The 16182-nt window shown below is 32.1% G+C and overlaps 1 protein-coding gene across 2 annotated transcripts in view; it reads left to right on the forward strand.

Moving 5' to 3' along the window:
• The window catches only part of Tnks (tankyrase), a 199538-nt gene that overhangs the window by 124341 nt on the left and 59015 nt on the right, over nt 1-16182 (forward strand). For both annotated transcript variants that reach the window (XM_076853776.1, XM_076853777.1), the window contains exons 9-11: nt 3842-3963; nt 5432-5523; nt 5616-5694. In XM_076853776.1, coding sequence (XP_076709891.1) covers nt 3842-3963; nt 5432-5523; nt 5616-5694 — 293 coding nt within the window. The remainder of the gene's footprint in view (nt 1-3841; nt 3964-5431; nt 5524-5615; nt 5695-16182) is intronic.

Consider the following 16182-nt stretch of genomic DNA (forward strand, 5'->3'; position numbering starts at 1 on the left):
ATTACACAAGAATCTTATATACGTACACTATATATATTTTACAATTATTCAAGACTAATACTAACTCATATGTGTTAAGGCTAATGAGGATGAAGCAAGGCAGCCATTGGCAGCCATTTAGTGAATACTTAGTGACAAACACTAGAAATAGAGCACTGTACAAACCAGAATAAAAATCTCCACATTCAGAGTGCTTATATTCTTATGCTATTGGTAATAATCAATGGTATTTAACATTAAGTACTTTTTTAGTCACATTTTTATCACTATGACAACAACTTAAAGGAGGAGAGTTTAATTTGGGCTCATGATTTCAAAGTCTCAATCTTTGTTGGACTAATTCTATTGTTCTGGGCCTACGGTAAAGCAGAACATCATGGTGGAAGGACATAGTGGAGGAATCTGCCCAGCTCTTGGCAGCCGGAAAGCAGAGAAAGAGGGAGGGAGAGAGAGAATTTTTAAATAAACTTTGTGTTTTAGAATACTTTTTGAAATACAGAAAATTTATGAAGATGGTATAGAGTTCTCACATACCCCATATCAAGTTTCCTGTATTACCAGCATTTTACATTATTAGTAAGATACATGTATTCCAATTAAAAGCCAACATTGATTTAGATTTCTTTGGATTTTACCTAAAATTCTTTTTCTATTCTAGGGTCTTATCTAATACTGATTTAATTCTACATATGGACATTTCAGGTTTAAATTAAGCTAGGTGTCACCTGATTTTTAACTTTCCTACATCCAGGATTCTAAGAATCCAAAACAGCCTAGTAAAGTTTTTGTTAAATTATAATTCAAGGACAAGGTATAATCAAAATCATGATAATATTATTTGTATTTAAATAGATTTTTAAACTTATCAAAATTAAAATAGAAAAACTTCCCTGTAATTTTCATCCTGTTTAAGTGGAAATTTATTTTGGTATTCAAATAAATGACATCTATTAGACTATAGGACAGTATAAACCAGATTGTAATTGTGCAATTGTCTTTTTAAATGAACCTTATAGAAGTTGATCCCACCCAGGTGACTCCTGCTATACGTTTTCTTGTTTTATATAATTCATTTTTCTAAGTATTTGGTCTAAATAGGAAAATTTACATTCTTTAAGAGAAAGATCTTTGATTTTGGTTTTCTTAACACCTGTACAAGTTCTTTGTTAACTAAGAAAAATGTGGGATGATATTTGTGTTTGCACCTGTATGTCCACCTATCTTAAGCCGAGGACAGTGTATTGTAGATACTATATGCTCAGTAAAATTCTCATAATGAATTTGGGTGAGTGCCACTGTGCACACCCATAATCCCAGCTCCTCAGGAAACCTAGGGAAGAGAATCTTAAGTTCAAGGCCAGTCAGGACTACATTAACAAGACCTTGTCCTAAAAAAACAAAGAACCAGGTGGGGTGGCATATGCCTTTAATCCCAGCATCTCAGGAGGGTGAGACAGAAGGATAGCAAGTTCAAAACCAGCCTCAGCAAGTTATGAGGTCCTAAGCAATTTAGTGAGATTCAGTCTCAAAATTTAAAAAAGGGACTGGCAGGGGTGGGGGTGGAGGGTACCAAAAAGAAAAAAACAAAGATAAGAAAATTTGACACTATTCAAAACTTATTTTACCATTTTCATATTTCCTTATTTTAATTTATATATTGACTCAGCTTTGTCTCTGTTATTTAAATTTTTCCTCCTTTTAATCATTTTAAAAATTATGAATACTATTAGAAGTTTTTTAAAACTATTTATATATGACAGCAGAATGCATTACAACTCTTATTACACATATAGAGCACAATTTTTCATATCTCTGATTGTATACAAAATATATTCACACCAATTCATGTCTTCATACCTGTATTTTGGATAATAATGATCGTCACATTCCACCATCATTTATTCTCCCATGCCCCCTCCCTTCCCCTCCCACACCTCTGCCCTATCTAGAGTTCGTCTATTCCTCCCATGCTCCCTCTCCCTATCCCACTATGAATCAGCCTCCTTATATCAGCATTTGATTTTTTGGAATTGGAATTCAGTTACATTATCTTCTCTAACTCCCCATTTACTTGCAGATGCCATGATTTTGTTCTCTTTTATTGCTGAATAATATTCCATTGTGTATATATGTCACTTTTTTTTATCCATTCATCTATTGAAGAGCATCTAGGTTGATTCCATAGTTTAGCTATTGTGAATTGTGCTGCTATAAAAATTGATGTGGCTATGTCCCTGTAGTATGCTATTTTTAAGTCATTTGAATATAGACCGAGGAGAGGGATACTTGGGTCAAATGGTGGTTCCATTCCCAATTTTCCATGAAATCTCCATACTGCTTTCCATATTGGCTATACCAATTTACAGTTCGACCAGCAATGTTTGAGTGTACCTTTTCCCCCACATCCTCGCCAACACTTGTTGTTTGAATGCATAATAGCTGCCATTCTGACTGGAGCAAGATGAAATCTTAGAGTGGTTTTGATTTGCATTTCTCTGATTGCTAGAGATGATGAACATTTTTTCATATATTTGTTGATTGATTGTATATCATCTTCTGAGAAGATGATATACAATCTTTGGGTCCTTGGCCCATTTATTGATTGGGTTATTTGGTTTTTTTTCGTCTATAAGAAGTTTTTATATTGTGTTTTACTAGTCTGTCTTATTATAGTGTAAAGATTAAAATTTATCTTAAATTTGTGTAGTTTTTCAAAGGGAGCATTTTCCTGGTTGGACTATTTTTTAGTCTTCTTAGTAGGCAACTTTATTAAATACATAAAACCTTTGTTTTGTTACATAGGATTCTAGCAAGAAATTATCTGAATGAAAGAATTTTATGAAATTAGGCTTTCTCTAACTGCAGTTTTTTTATCATGTGTACTGCTTTATACTAGGCATTCACAGTTACAGAATTAACTTAAAGAAAATTATACAAGAAACAAACACATTTTGATAAGGCTTGTTACTCTATTCCCCCCCCCCAACCTTTCAAGTTCTATATTTTGAGGAATTTAGCAATAATAAAGAATCACTAAAGAAGAGGTTATATAATAAAGATTTTTTCCCTAAATTTGTCATAAATATGTTCAGCATTCACACACAACACATAGTTATTGAGTGGATGTATCAAAATCAAGCAAAATTTGTAAAATAAAAAGTAGGACTGTTTTTAATAAGAATATCGTGTTCTTAATTTGCACAATTAATTTAGATATGAATTTTTAAAAATATTTGTTTATGAAAACAATACAATATTCATTCTTCTTTGAAAATGTTTCAAACTCTAGAAGTTCTTCCACATATTTGTTCTTCCCTACTCTTTTTCAAGACATAGTTGCTATTAATATTTTGCTGAGTATTTCTCGGCATCATTTTTTACAAAATTATTTGTATTTAGTTGTGATGGAGAGAGTTGTAACAATACATAAAAAGGATCAGCCTATTCTTTCTCTTTGGGTACTTGAATAACAATTTGTTCTTTCGTGTTAGTATTTATAGATCTGTCTCTTTTGTTAAAGAGTTTCAGTGTATGTGCTTACAAATTATTTGTCTGGTTTCCTTTGGTGGACTCCTAGTTGCCTGTTTTAAAGACTTTGATGCCATTGATGTCTTTGTGAATCTTTATGAACTCTGAGAGTATGAAATAGTCTTATTTCAGAGCATACATATTTCAGAATTTTTCATTATATCTTCAGCCTTTGTATTATCAATATTGTCACATTACCACTTTTGCAGAAATAGAGAAATATGTGAAGTTTATGATTTTCCTATTTACATATAATCATACTAGATTTCTATATAATTTAAACTATTATTTATCAACCATTATTTCATTGTAGATGAATTTAAAGGTCATTCTTTACTACAAGCAGCCAGAGAAGCAGACCTAGCCAAAGTAAAAAAAACACTCGCTTTGGAAATCATTAATTTCAAACAGCCGCAGTCTCATGAAACAGCGCTGGTAAGATTTTATTATTAATAACATTCTTTTTTGTCTGTAATACTGGAGCAAGCCTGACATAATACCTGAAAGTAACTTTACTATTTGCAATGTCAGTAATTTATATTTTAATGTTAGTTTAATTGATTTTTAAATTTGGTTTAGGGGAAGATTATTTTAATGGGCAAGAGAATAGACATTTGCTCAATCTTGATTTGGAGATTATTTTACCTTTGTGTTTACCCAACCTTATTATAACAGATCTACCTTTGTGGTTGTTCTTTCATAAAATACAAGATGTGATTTTCATGATTAAATTTTCTTTTTTGTTATGTGTTTGCTAGATAAATACCATATTTGTTTTCTGTAGGGAATTGGTGTGTTTTCAAAGATACTTACATCATCCTTTTATGCAATTATATTCAAATAACTGATTATATTCATGCAGAAAAATGGTAAGATTATAAATTTTTCTGTTCCAGACTGCACAAATTACCCTTATAACTATTTCTTTTTCTTCCAATACATTTTTGGAAAGATTTTTTTTATTTTCTTTGACACTGACAAAAAGGAACAGATATAGGGCTTGACTAATGATTGCTCCCAAATACAGAATTTATGCATATATGATGCTTGTATCACAGACTTTTACATATGCTTCAGTTAATATTCTTATACGTATGTGGCACAAAAAGGTCAAACTTTAGTCAATATCTGGTGAAAATAACAAGATTCATCAAACTGAAGTGTGCCAACTGTATATGCACTGAAGTATATGTCCATCAAAACTGGGATTCAGGTACACTCAAACTACATAACATTATACCAGCTTATACTCAAAGCCACAGAATAGACCTTACCCACCCAATGGGGGTGTTTTCATTTTAGTATCAGTTTTAAGTATATATCAGTTTTAAGTGTTAATTTTAAAAAGTAAATATATAACTAATGAAGCAGAATATAAAAGTCATATGCATATTAGGATAAGACATAAAATTTAAAGAGTGTTTATTTTCTAAACTGCTTCAAGTTCATCACCTTCTTGCCAATTTCTAGGTATATAAATGTACTCTTCCAAAGTGCTTCAAGTATATCAATGAAGGAATTTGAAAAATACTGGCTTGTATGGCTGATAGCCTAATGAAGACTTGAATAGTTTAGTTACAGATTTCTGTAGCTTCAAAGAGGCAGTGTTCTAATGACTTTCAGTGGAATATATGCTGGATCATTATTGACTAAAAGAAAAGAAATGAGGTCTTTCCTAACACTTAACTAAAAGCATAATTTTGTGTAGGTTTAAAGACTTTATTTATGTTTTGTACTTAGTGTATTTAGGAGAAATATTCATCATCTCTATAATGTAAAATATATAATTATGTTCTTGGTACTCTTTGAGATAATAGTGTCCTAAATAGTCAGCAGATGCTATTTAATTCAGAAATCCATTTTTAAATAGAAGTTTAACTTATTAAATTATTTCTCTTCATAGCACTGTGCTGTGGCCTCCTTGCATCCCAAACGAAAACAAGTGACAGAATTATTACTTAGAAAAGGAGCAAATGTCAATGAAAAAAATAAAGAGTAAGTATAATTGCAGAAGAGTTATTCAGTTCTTAAAAGAGGAAATGCAGTAAGAAAAAGAAAATTACCTTTTCCTTTTCTCCTTTCCATAGTTTCATGACTCCCCTGCATGTTGCAGCTGAAAGAGCCCATAATGATGTCATGGAAGTTCTACATAAGCATGGAGCAAAGGTAAGGCACACACCAGACGCAGAGTGCCAGACTCAGCACTGAGCAGCTAGCTGTTCCTAAGAGTGCTACTTTCCTCTAATTTTTCAGAAGAAATTATTTTTTTCCAGAAAGAACTGTTGATTTGTATTTAAATTCGTAAATTCTCCTATAAATCTTATTTTAATTTTGTTTTTAATCAGAGTAATTCCCTGTTTCTTTCTCCTTTACCCTCAATCTTCTAAAAAATAACAAAGTGTAGCTAATATCATTTAAAATAGATTTCAACTTTATCGACGTTGTTAATTATATGGCATATTTTGATAGTGAATATTTTGGTGATAATTGTAAACTATCAGAAAATAGTTTACAGTAGCTCTACTTACTTTAACAAACATTTGTATTCCCCCAAATTGCTAAGATTAACTTTCTCAATTTCTACAACAAAGAAATATGAAATTTTAGTAACTATTTTTATTAACATTATTTGGATGACATATTCTGAAATTCTGAATATGTCACTTGAGAGAAGAAGAAAGCAAACTGGTTGTTTTTCAGGGGGGACTTGAACTTGCAAATATTTAAATCTTCAAGAATATATATTTTAAAGCACTGGTCTTCAAAATAGGATACAGATATTGGAGCCACCTATAAAAACTGAACTTACAACCAAATCCTCAAATCCCTACATCATAGCTTTTTTTTTTTTTAATATTTGTTTTTTAGTTATAGGTGGACACAATATCTTTATTTTTATGTGGTGCTGAGGATCAAACCCAGTGCCTCACACATGATACACAAGCACTCTATCATCTCTGATCCACAACTCCAGCCCCATACATCACAGTTTTTTAAAAAATATTTTGAAGTAGAGCCAAAGGATATTTTGTACCATTGTAATTAAAATTTTTCTTCAATTTGAATTGTTTTATCTGTTTCCATTTCTTTGTAATTTCTCTTCCAGTAGTACTTTTATATTTACTTGTAATGTAGTAGGATAGCACTGCTTGGTTATAATATTTCAAATGAATAAGGAAGACCAAAAGGTGTAGGAAGAGAGAGGGATGGGAGAGAAAGGGAAGGCATGTACTGGAGACTGAACTGGAGCAGACCATGTTATATACACAGGTATGTATCAAAATTAACCCCACTAGTATGTATAACTATAATGCCTTAATACAATTTTAAAAAATAAAACAATTTTACAATGTATACATGTATTCAGAGGGTTATTTTTATTCATAGGGTATAGGATTCAAAAATTTATTATATATGACTTCTTTAAGTCATATAAAAGTCTTTAAAAGGCCATTTGAGGCTTTTAATTTAAAAATCAACAGGAGCTAGAATAAAAGAAAGAATTCCAGAAATTTATTACCTAATTTGTAGGTACAGCTACAGCTTTATTATATAAATAGCATCTTATTCTGTCAAGCTGAAAATAAGGTAAGTAGGGGACTGGGGTATAGCTCAGTTGTTAGAGTGCTTGCCTTGTATGCACATGGCTCTGGGTTCAATCCCCAGCACCACCAAATAAATAAATAAGCTAAGTGGGCTTTCTTTTTTACTTATAAGCATCATATTTATCATTGGCCTGTTTTTGTAAACATTTATGGCATTTGTAATGCTCTTGAAAAATTATGAATAATGCCCTTAATTTGGAGAAAGTAATATCTATTTTCTCTTGTGAATCATTTTAGAAAGATTCAGTGAAAAAATAACATTATCTCAAAGTCTGTCCTAATCATCACTACTCTAGATCTGTAGTTCTCAATCTTTATCTGCTCTTTGTGTGCACAATGAGTTCATCAGTGGAGCATGTATAATTTTAAACATCCTGTCAGTGATGTAGAATGACTTGCAGAATAGAATATCCTCCCTAGTCTTTCCATTACAGCAAGTAATTGGAGAAGTCTTGCAATTATGTGTTTTAAAATCATACTAAGACAAAGTTATAAACAATAAAGTTGCTATCAATAGATCACAAAAGCCATATCAACTTCCATTTGCGCCTTCCTTGATTCTAAGGCATTATGCTATCCTTCAGGGTTGGTGCATACAGTGATTAATGTGTTAGTTTTTAAAATATGTGTTCATGTGTTAGTTTAAAAAACAAAACAAAACAAAAATTCCTGTGATAAAACCCACTTGGCTACTCTTGGGCCCAGTTGTTGCTGGCTTGACATTTTCTTTCTAGGAAATCTAGAAATTCTATTTGATTTTTAAGCAATGCATGGTTTTCATTTGACTCTAGAAGCTCATTCTAAATGAGCCGCACTATACTATAATTTGGATTAACACTGCGTATACCATCCTGCTTCTGCCCCTTCTTCCTAAAGAGTCAAGTATCCCAGGATGAGGAAGAAGAATTTTGGGAGGAAAAAATTACCATTAATTAATTTGTCTTACTTAGCAGATACTAATAATATTTTTTTGTAAGTCAAAACATTATTTTCCCCAAGTGTTGGTGATAAAAACAAATTTCAGGTTCATCGTGCATGTTAATTAAAAATATTGCATATGTAATTTAGGCATGCTTTTGAATTTAGAATTCCTCCACTTTCTAGTTTTGTGATCTTATATTAAATGTCTCTGAGCCTCAATTGACTCCTCAATGTTGTGAAATAAGCCTGAGAAGACATTTATCAAATCCATTTATAATTAGTTTTGATCCACCTTAACAAATATTTACAAAATGATCAAAGCTGTGCTGGATACAGTGGGAAAATACCAGATTGAAAGTAAATGCAATTACTGAACTTGAGTGTAGTCCTGAATTAATTTAGAAACATTGGTAATAAGGAAGGAAGAGAAAAATGAAAGCCACTTAGAAGGAATTATTATATTAATTGGAAATGAATTGGGCATTAGAAGCACTCAGAAAATGGTGATACAATTAGAAGAAAACTAGAGAGAAATACTGGTTTCCTGTGCCTTAACAATGAGTTTAATTGATAGGATAGAGAGACATTTAGGTAAAATCAGCAGTTAGAAATGTAGCACTAGAGTATGAAAGAGAATTTTGGATTGAAAAGATCTGTTGGAGAGCCATCAGTGTAGTGATTATGTTGTGGGAGGGATTAAGGGTCTCTGGTAGAGAGCATGAAAAGACAAGTTGAGGGTTAGGGAAAGAATCTTTGAAGATTTCTGAGGTTTATTGAACAATAATGGAAAATGTTAAGTGAAAGATCTATCACCGTGTATACAACAGGAGTATGAGATGCATCAGGTGATGAGTGCCACAGAGAGAAATTAAGGCAGATAAAAAGACATTTAATTTGGCAATTTTTATATGCCAGATTTAGCAGCTTTTGAAGGAGATGTTTTAGAGAAATAAAAGTTTGTATCCAAGTATTGATGATAAATGCCCTCAAAATGTCTTTTGCTGAACATTTTAATAAAGAAATTATGGCTGGCTATGGTGGCACATACCTGTAATCTCAGCAGCTCAGGAGGCTGAGACAAGGGTGTTAGGAGTTCAAAGCCAGCCCCAGCAACATCGAGGCTCTAGGCAACTCAGTGAGACCCTGTCTCTAAATAAAAACACAAATTATGGTTGTGGATGTGGCTCAGTGTTTGAGTGCCTCTGAGTTCAATCCTTGATTCAAAAAAAAAAAAAATTGTATCAAAAATGTGGGCAAGTTTTCAAGGATCAGCACAGGAGTGAAGTAGAACTAGCAGAAAGAAGATAGTATCATCATCTTTGACCTGGAGAGGATAGTTATTTGGAGATGGCCCCTGCTCTCTTCCCAGTGTCTCCTGTTAGCCAGATTTAAAAGGCTACAAGAGACTGTTGATTTGGTCCTATGAATAATTTTCACAGGATGCAGAATAGGATAGAAAATGAATGTGAAGAAACAATTAAGCGATATTCAGTTAAATGTTAGAAAACAGATTGCTAGTAAGAAAAGGAAGATTAGAAAAATTAAGAAAATCGCCTCATTTGGCCTGGGATGCAACTTAGTGGTGGAGCACCTACTTCACATATCCAGGGCCCTAGGTTCAACCCATAAAACTGTCAAACAAACAAACAAAAATGGAGCTCCTCAGTGGTGGAGTCTTTGTCTAAAGTGTGAACCCCTAAGTTCATTCCACAATACTGCAAAAAAAGAAAGAAAGAAAATGAGGTATATTAGCCAACTCATTTGAAAAAAAAATTTGTGCTACAAGTTAACTTCTGTACCTTAAAAAGTTAATAACCGTATTTACCATTCTCTAATTTGTGAGATTGTGAGGTTACATAAAGCCCAAACAAGTAAGACATGGAAGATTTTATTCTTCATGCAATAGTTTTTCATCATTATTGTTAGTTTACCATAGCATTCTGCACTTTGTACTAGTGAATTACTTGGCATTCTGCAGTTTTTCACTAATGAATTGTCTGCTGTCATTATTGAGAACTTGTTCTCCAATTGCATATGACATTATTAATATTTAAGAACAAAAAATTTAATTTAGAAGTGTTTTTTTTATACATAAGCACTACTACATTGTCATTTGCGTCCATCTGTTAAATGCATGAAACATGAATGGATTTCTTTCAATTTGTTCATTTCTTAATTGGCACATTATATCATCTGTAGGCAGATATGGTGACAACAGTAATTGGCATTTAATGTGCTTCTTTTTCCGATTGAGGAGTGATCACAAGTCTTTGCTCATTTGGGGGAAGTGTGCTTATTTTAAGGTTTCCATTAATGCTATTCTAGAGGAAGATAGATAAGCTTATTAGCTAAAAAGTGTTAAAATGCTTTTAAAGATATTTTGGAACTAAAAGTTTAGTTTAGATAATATAATAATCTTAGATAATAATATCTAAGATTTGTCCACATCAAAATAATGTCCATTGGGCTAATATCACAAAGATGTTTTAGTTACCAGTTAAATCTGGATTAACCACAAATAGAAATCGGTTTTTACTTTTGTGAGATAACCATGTTTATCCCCCAGAAGTAATCTGAAATTATTTCTGAAATTCACATAAAAAGACAAAAAAAAAAAAAGGAATTTGGAAATGGCACCTTAGAATGGTTAAATACCTTAGCCATTCTGTATGTCTCTTTCTCCTCTTTCTCAGGCTGCATTATTTCTTTTCTCTGCCAGCCTTTGTTCACCTGGTTCATTCTTCTTCCCACAGACTGGAGTTTTCTGTTTTATTTCTCTGTAGCCTATGTAGTTTTGGTAGACTCTACTTTATAATATCTCCTTGACCTCTAGCTGATGCACTCTCTCCCAAGTTTCAGACATGAGAAAAGGAAAATATGAGTGAGTTTTGAACTTGTTCAGCTCAGCCTTTGGATTAGTGTGTTCAGTTTGTTATTTCTCAGGGTATAAACTAGGTTAGTGCCCTTTTACTAAAGCACAGTATATACCATTATATTATTCATATATACTGCCTTTTAGGGAACTTAAAACTGTTTCTTTTGAAATTCCTCATAAATTTTGAAGGTTTACAAATAATAATTCAAGTTCAGTTAGCTAACAGAAAATAGTATCTTAATAGTGAGTTCACAATATATTAAAGGATTAAAATCCATCTAAAATATTAATAACTATCAGAGTTCTAGCTCAGAATTAAATTTGTGGTCATTTGTGTCTTTCATTCCTTATAAAAGATGATTTAACTATATATATACACACATACATATACATACATACATACCACCAAGGATAATTATGACCTACCACTTACTTTTTGGCCCAGAAAGAAAAGGGAGGAAGAAAAAGATCTCATAATCCACTTGAAAGGCACATCCCCTGTGACCTGAAGACCTTACACTAGACCCTACCTTTTGAAGATTCGACTCCCTTCCTATAGCACTACCCTGAGGACCAATCCTTTAATACATGGTCCTTTGGAGGACATTTAACATCCAAACTGAGTGATATTCAACAAAATCAGCTATTTGTTTTCATAAGGAAAGAAAATAAGAAAATAGTTTTATCTTCAAGAAAAGAAGATTTTAATATGCCTACTGTCTGTTCCCTAGGTTCTAATCTCTGTCTACCAGAATTTGTCCTGTTTTAGATTCCTATCTTGTGTTGTTCCTCTGTAGATGTATTAATCCCTATTACTTTTAAACATTTTTTAATTTTTTTTTAGTTGTAGATGATCACAGTACCTTTATTGTGCTCTTTTATTTTTATGTAGTGCTAAGAATTGAATCCAGTGCCTTAACATGTGCTAGGCAGGTGCTCTACCACTGAGCTACAGTCCCAGTGCTCACATTCACTTTAAATTGTTCTGGTTTGAGGGAAGAAAAATACAATGTTACTCTAGTTAAAGGAATAAGAGATAGTTTTCAATCCTCCAATTATTTGAAATCTTTTTAGATTGAGGCATTTAAAGTAAAGCTATAATGTTAACAATAAATGCCTAAATACAGAAGAAGTTAAATGAATAGTTCATGGTTAATTATCAAATGACTGATAGCTATAAGTTTAGGAGACAGAAATGAATATAGCCTCAAAGTTAGGTGTTTGAGACTCGGCTATTCACACTGGTTAGAAGAGGGAGGAATTCCCCTTGGTCATTTCCTTGTAAAATGCAGAACTGTTTTGACATTTTTTTAATTATGATTTTTGTGACCTATATTTTTCATGCCAGATGTTGTGATTTTGGATCACTTCACTCAATTATCCATCTTCATGAAAATCATTTTTGCTGTCTAGATGGAAATAGATAAAATCTCCAGATATAAGAAAAGGGGAGAATGTGTTTTGTCAGCCAGACATTTGTTATTCTTCTAACACCTTCTGAATATATAGTACAAGACACTCCTAAATGTTTAATTACCACAGTTGAGCTGTAACTTTAATTTAGAGTTTTCCTTATTTGAGGCAGTTTTGTATCTTCAAGAAAATAATCTCTTTAGTGTTGAGTGTTAAGTATTTTTGGTGACATCCTTTTTCATATCTTGTGGTAAAGATCATGATAGGGAAAATTAGAATTGGGTCTAAAAATAGACTTGAACAAAAAATGGTTCTAAATTTCCTGGGTAAATATGTTGTGGTTCCAACTAATAGGTATAAAGAATTAAAATTATGTCTCTTTAAGAAGAATAAATCAATGCTCATATTTATCAAATATATGTGAAATATATTTTAAGTTGAAAACACAAACAATGGACAAGAGAGCAATATAATGTGCATGTTCAGTTTGAAAGTTCTTCAAAGAATCCTTACAAATGGCCATCTCATTTATTTGGTTACTTCAGCTTGAATTACCATGTAGGCACCTAATTATATGTGTTCTTCTAGACCATATTCTCGTTTGTTTTGTTTTTTTAATAAAAATTTCATTCTTAAACATAGACAATATTTTAAAACATATTGTCATGTCTAATATTTTTGCCTGAATAAAAGGTATCAGTGTAAGAGATCAGAATTGTCAATGCCAAGAAAACAAAAAATATTATTTCAGTGGCATAATTCAGCTCATTGTCCATATTCTATATTTCATTTGGACCTTTCTTTTCAGTGCTGCTGGTATTTACTTTGGATGACACACACAGGTCATTTAATCTCCTCTTATATTTTCCCCATCAACAGAATGAATCAATATTATTTACCAGTTGTGTAATCTAGTGGATAGTAAAAATTCAGACTTAACCTCCTTGAAACTATTAGAATTCCTTATAATGCTCTAGAATTGCAACAAAATAAATATATTGGCCCCAAATGTGAAACTCACAGCAGCAGCATAATTCTTACTGGCTGAAGTGTTAGAGTTGGAGGTGGGAAGAAACCATCATTGCAGATAGTTTCTACTGCCATCTAAAAAACAATGTATTACTTTTTCTGGAAGGCAAGCACATTTTTATATTTCTATGCCTTGAAACATTTCAGAATATATGGAAAAGAATAGTATGGCCATTCTTTATAGCTTTTCTGTATCTCATGACTGTCTTAAAAAATAATAATAATAAGCAAAGAAGGAGCATTAGGGTGATAATAAAGCCAAATATAAGACAGAATTCAGGACACAAGTTATTGTTTTTTTTAATTTTGAATTAATTAAAGGTCCAGTAGTCAATTTCCCTCTTCTTTTTTATAGAACGAGAGTTAGCAAGCATTTTCTATGAATTCCATATAACAAATATCTCAAGTTTTGTGAGCTAAAAGACAAATTTAAGGATTTTATTTGTATACTCATATAGCTGTTTGAAAATATCAAATCATTCTTAACTTGCAGGCAGTAAAAAATACACAGCTGTTTGGAATTGACCCAGGAGTCATAACTTCCCAACTCCTGTGGAATTGTATGTTCAAGTATGGATGACCATTTGCTACAGAGGAGGCTGGGCATGGGAGTCTCATTTGCCTTGCTAATGACTTTGTAGGCCTACATGTAGGAAATATTTCTGTCCTGGACATAAAGTTTTGTGGAGGAGTAGTTTTCTTTTCTTTTAAAATAGGTATGTGAAACTTTCTTTTTGACATTGAATATCCCTGCATCCAAGGTGATGTATAGATATATGTAGAGCCACCACCCCAGTCATCTTTTGCCCATAGAGGAAGAAGCTTGGAATCCAAAGATTGTAGGACCTAAAAAATGTAAAACACTTGTTTCTAGTGAAGAATAATTCTTCCTTGACAAAAACAAAACAAAAAAACCTTTGTAGATCTGTTTTCCTTGTCTGTTATCCAGTATTATTCATTCTTATACACATTATAGACAATTTTTTCTAGTATTGGTATTCTGTTTGTCTCTATAGAATGAGTACTTTGATTACATTACTCATTGATAGTTTTCTATGACTTCTTGTATTGCTTCAGCTTTACTGTCTGATAAAACACTCCCATATGCTTTTATTGCTGATACTTCCTAGAGTTTGAGAGAATATCTTTTCTTAATTAAAAAAATACACATTTATTGAAACAGAGAATTTTATTTTATACTGATCTGTTACCTCTCCCCCACATCCCTGTCAGCATATGTTATTATTTCTTGATGGTTGCCATTTTAACTGGAGTGATAGAGAATTTCATTGTAATTTTGATTTGCATTTCCCTGATTGCCTGGGATGTTGAACATTTTGTACATATTTATTGTCCACTTTCTTTTGAGAAATGAGAAATATCTGTTTGGTTCTTTGTTCATTTATTGATTGGGTTGATTATTAGGTTTTGTTTTGTTTTGACATTGTTTTAGTGTTCTTTGAGTTCTTTATGTATTGTGAATGTTAATGCCCTGTTGAAGAAGTGGCAGGCAAAGATTTTTTCTTGTTCTGTATGGCCTTTCTTCACACTCTTAATTATTTCCTTTGCTGTGCAGAAATTTTAATTTAATGCTGTTTCACTTATTGATTCTTTATTTTATTTCTTGAGCATTGAGGATCTTATTGAAGAAGTTGGTGTCTACACCTATATGATATAGTGTCAACTCTGTTTTCTTCTAGCATTTTCACAGTTTCTGGCCTAATTCCTAAGTCTTTGATCCATTTTGATTTGACCTTTGTGCAGGCTGTAAGATAGGGATCTGATTTTATTCTTCTACATATAGCTGCCCAGTTTTCCTAGCACCATTTGTTATAAAAGGCTGTCTTTTCTCCAACCTATTTTTGGCAACTTTGTCAAATGTCAGATGGTTGTAGTTATGTGAATTTGTCTCTGTGTCTTCTATTCCGTTCTATTGGTCTTCATGACTATTTTGATGCTAATACAGTGTTAGTTTTGCTACGATAACTTTTTAGTATAATTTGAAATCAGGTTTTTTAATATCTCCAGTGTCTATCTTCTTGCTCATTTTGCTATTCTGGCTGGGTCTTTTATTCTTCCAAATGTATTTCAGGACTGTTTTCTTCTATTCTGTGAAGAATATTTTTGGTATTTTAAAGAGAATTGCATTTGAGTAATATTAATTCTGCCTATCCAAAAATATCAGAGTTCTTTCATCTTCCAAGGTCTTCAGTTTCTTCAGTGTTCTATAGTTTTCATTATAGAGATTATTCACCTCCATGGTTAGATTTATTTCCAAGTATTTGTTTTGTTGAGATTATTGTGAATGGGGTAGTTTTCCTGATTTCTGTCTCAGAAGATTGATTATTAATATAGAAAAGCAATTTTTTATTGTTAATTTTATATCCTGCTACTTTGCTAAATTTATTAGCTCTAGAAGTCTTCTGGTGAAGTTTTCAGGGTCTTCTGGATATAGAATGATGTCATCAGTGAACAGAGGTACTTTGATGACTTATTTTCCTATTTGTAACCCTTTAATTTCTTTCTCTTACCTGATTACTCTGGCTGAAGTTTTAAGAACTATATTGATTAGGAGTAGTGAGAGCAGATATCATTGTTTCGTTCCTGATTTTAAAGGAAATGATTTTAGTTTTTCTCCATTCAGTATGTTGTTGGTTTTGGATTTGTCATATATAGCCTTTGTAATGTTAAAGTAAGCTTCTTCTGTTCCTAGTTTCTCTAGCATATTTAACATGAATGGGTGCTGAATTTCATCAAAAGCCTTTTCTGCATCTATTGAGATGGTCATTTGATTCTTGTCTTTAATTTTAT

The sequence above is a fragment of the Callospermophilus lateralis genome, chromosome 4 (genome assembly GCF_048772815.1).
Source record: "Callospermophilus lateralis isolate mCalLat2 chromosome 4, mCalLat2.hap1, whole genome shotgun sequence".
In the NCBI taxonomy this organism is placed as follows: Eukaryota; Metazoa; Chordata; class Mammalia; order Rodentia; family Sciuridae; genus Callospermophilus; species Callospermophilus lateralis.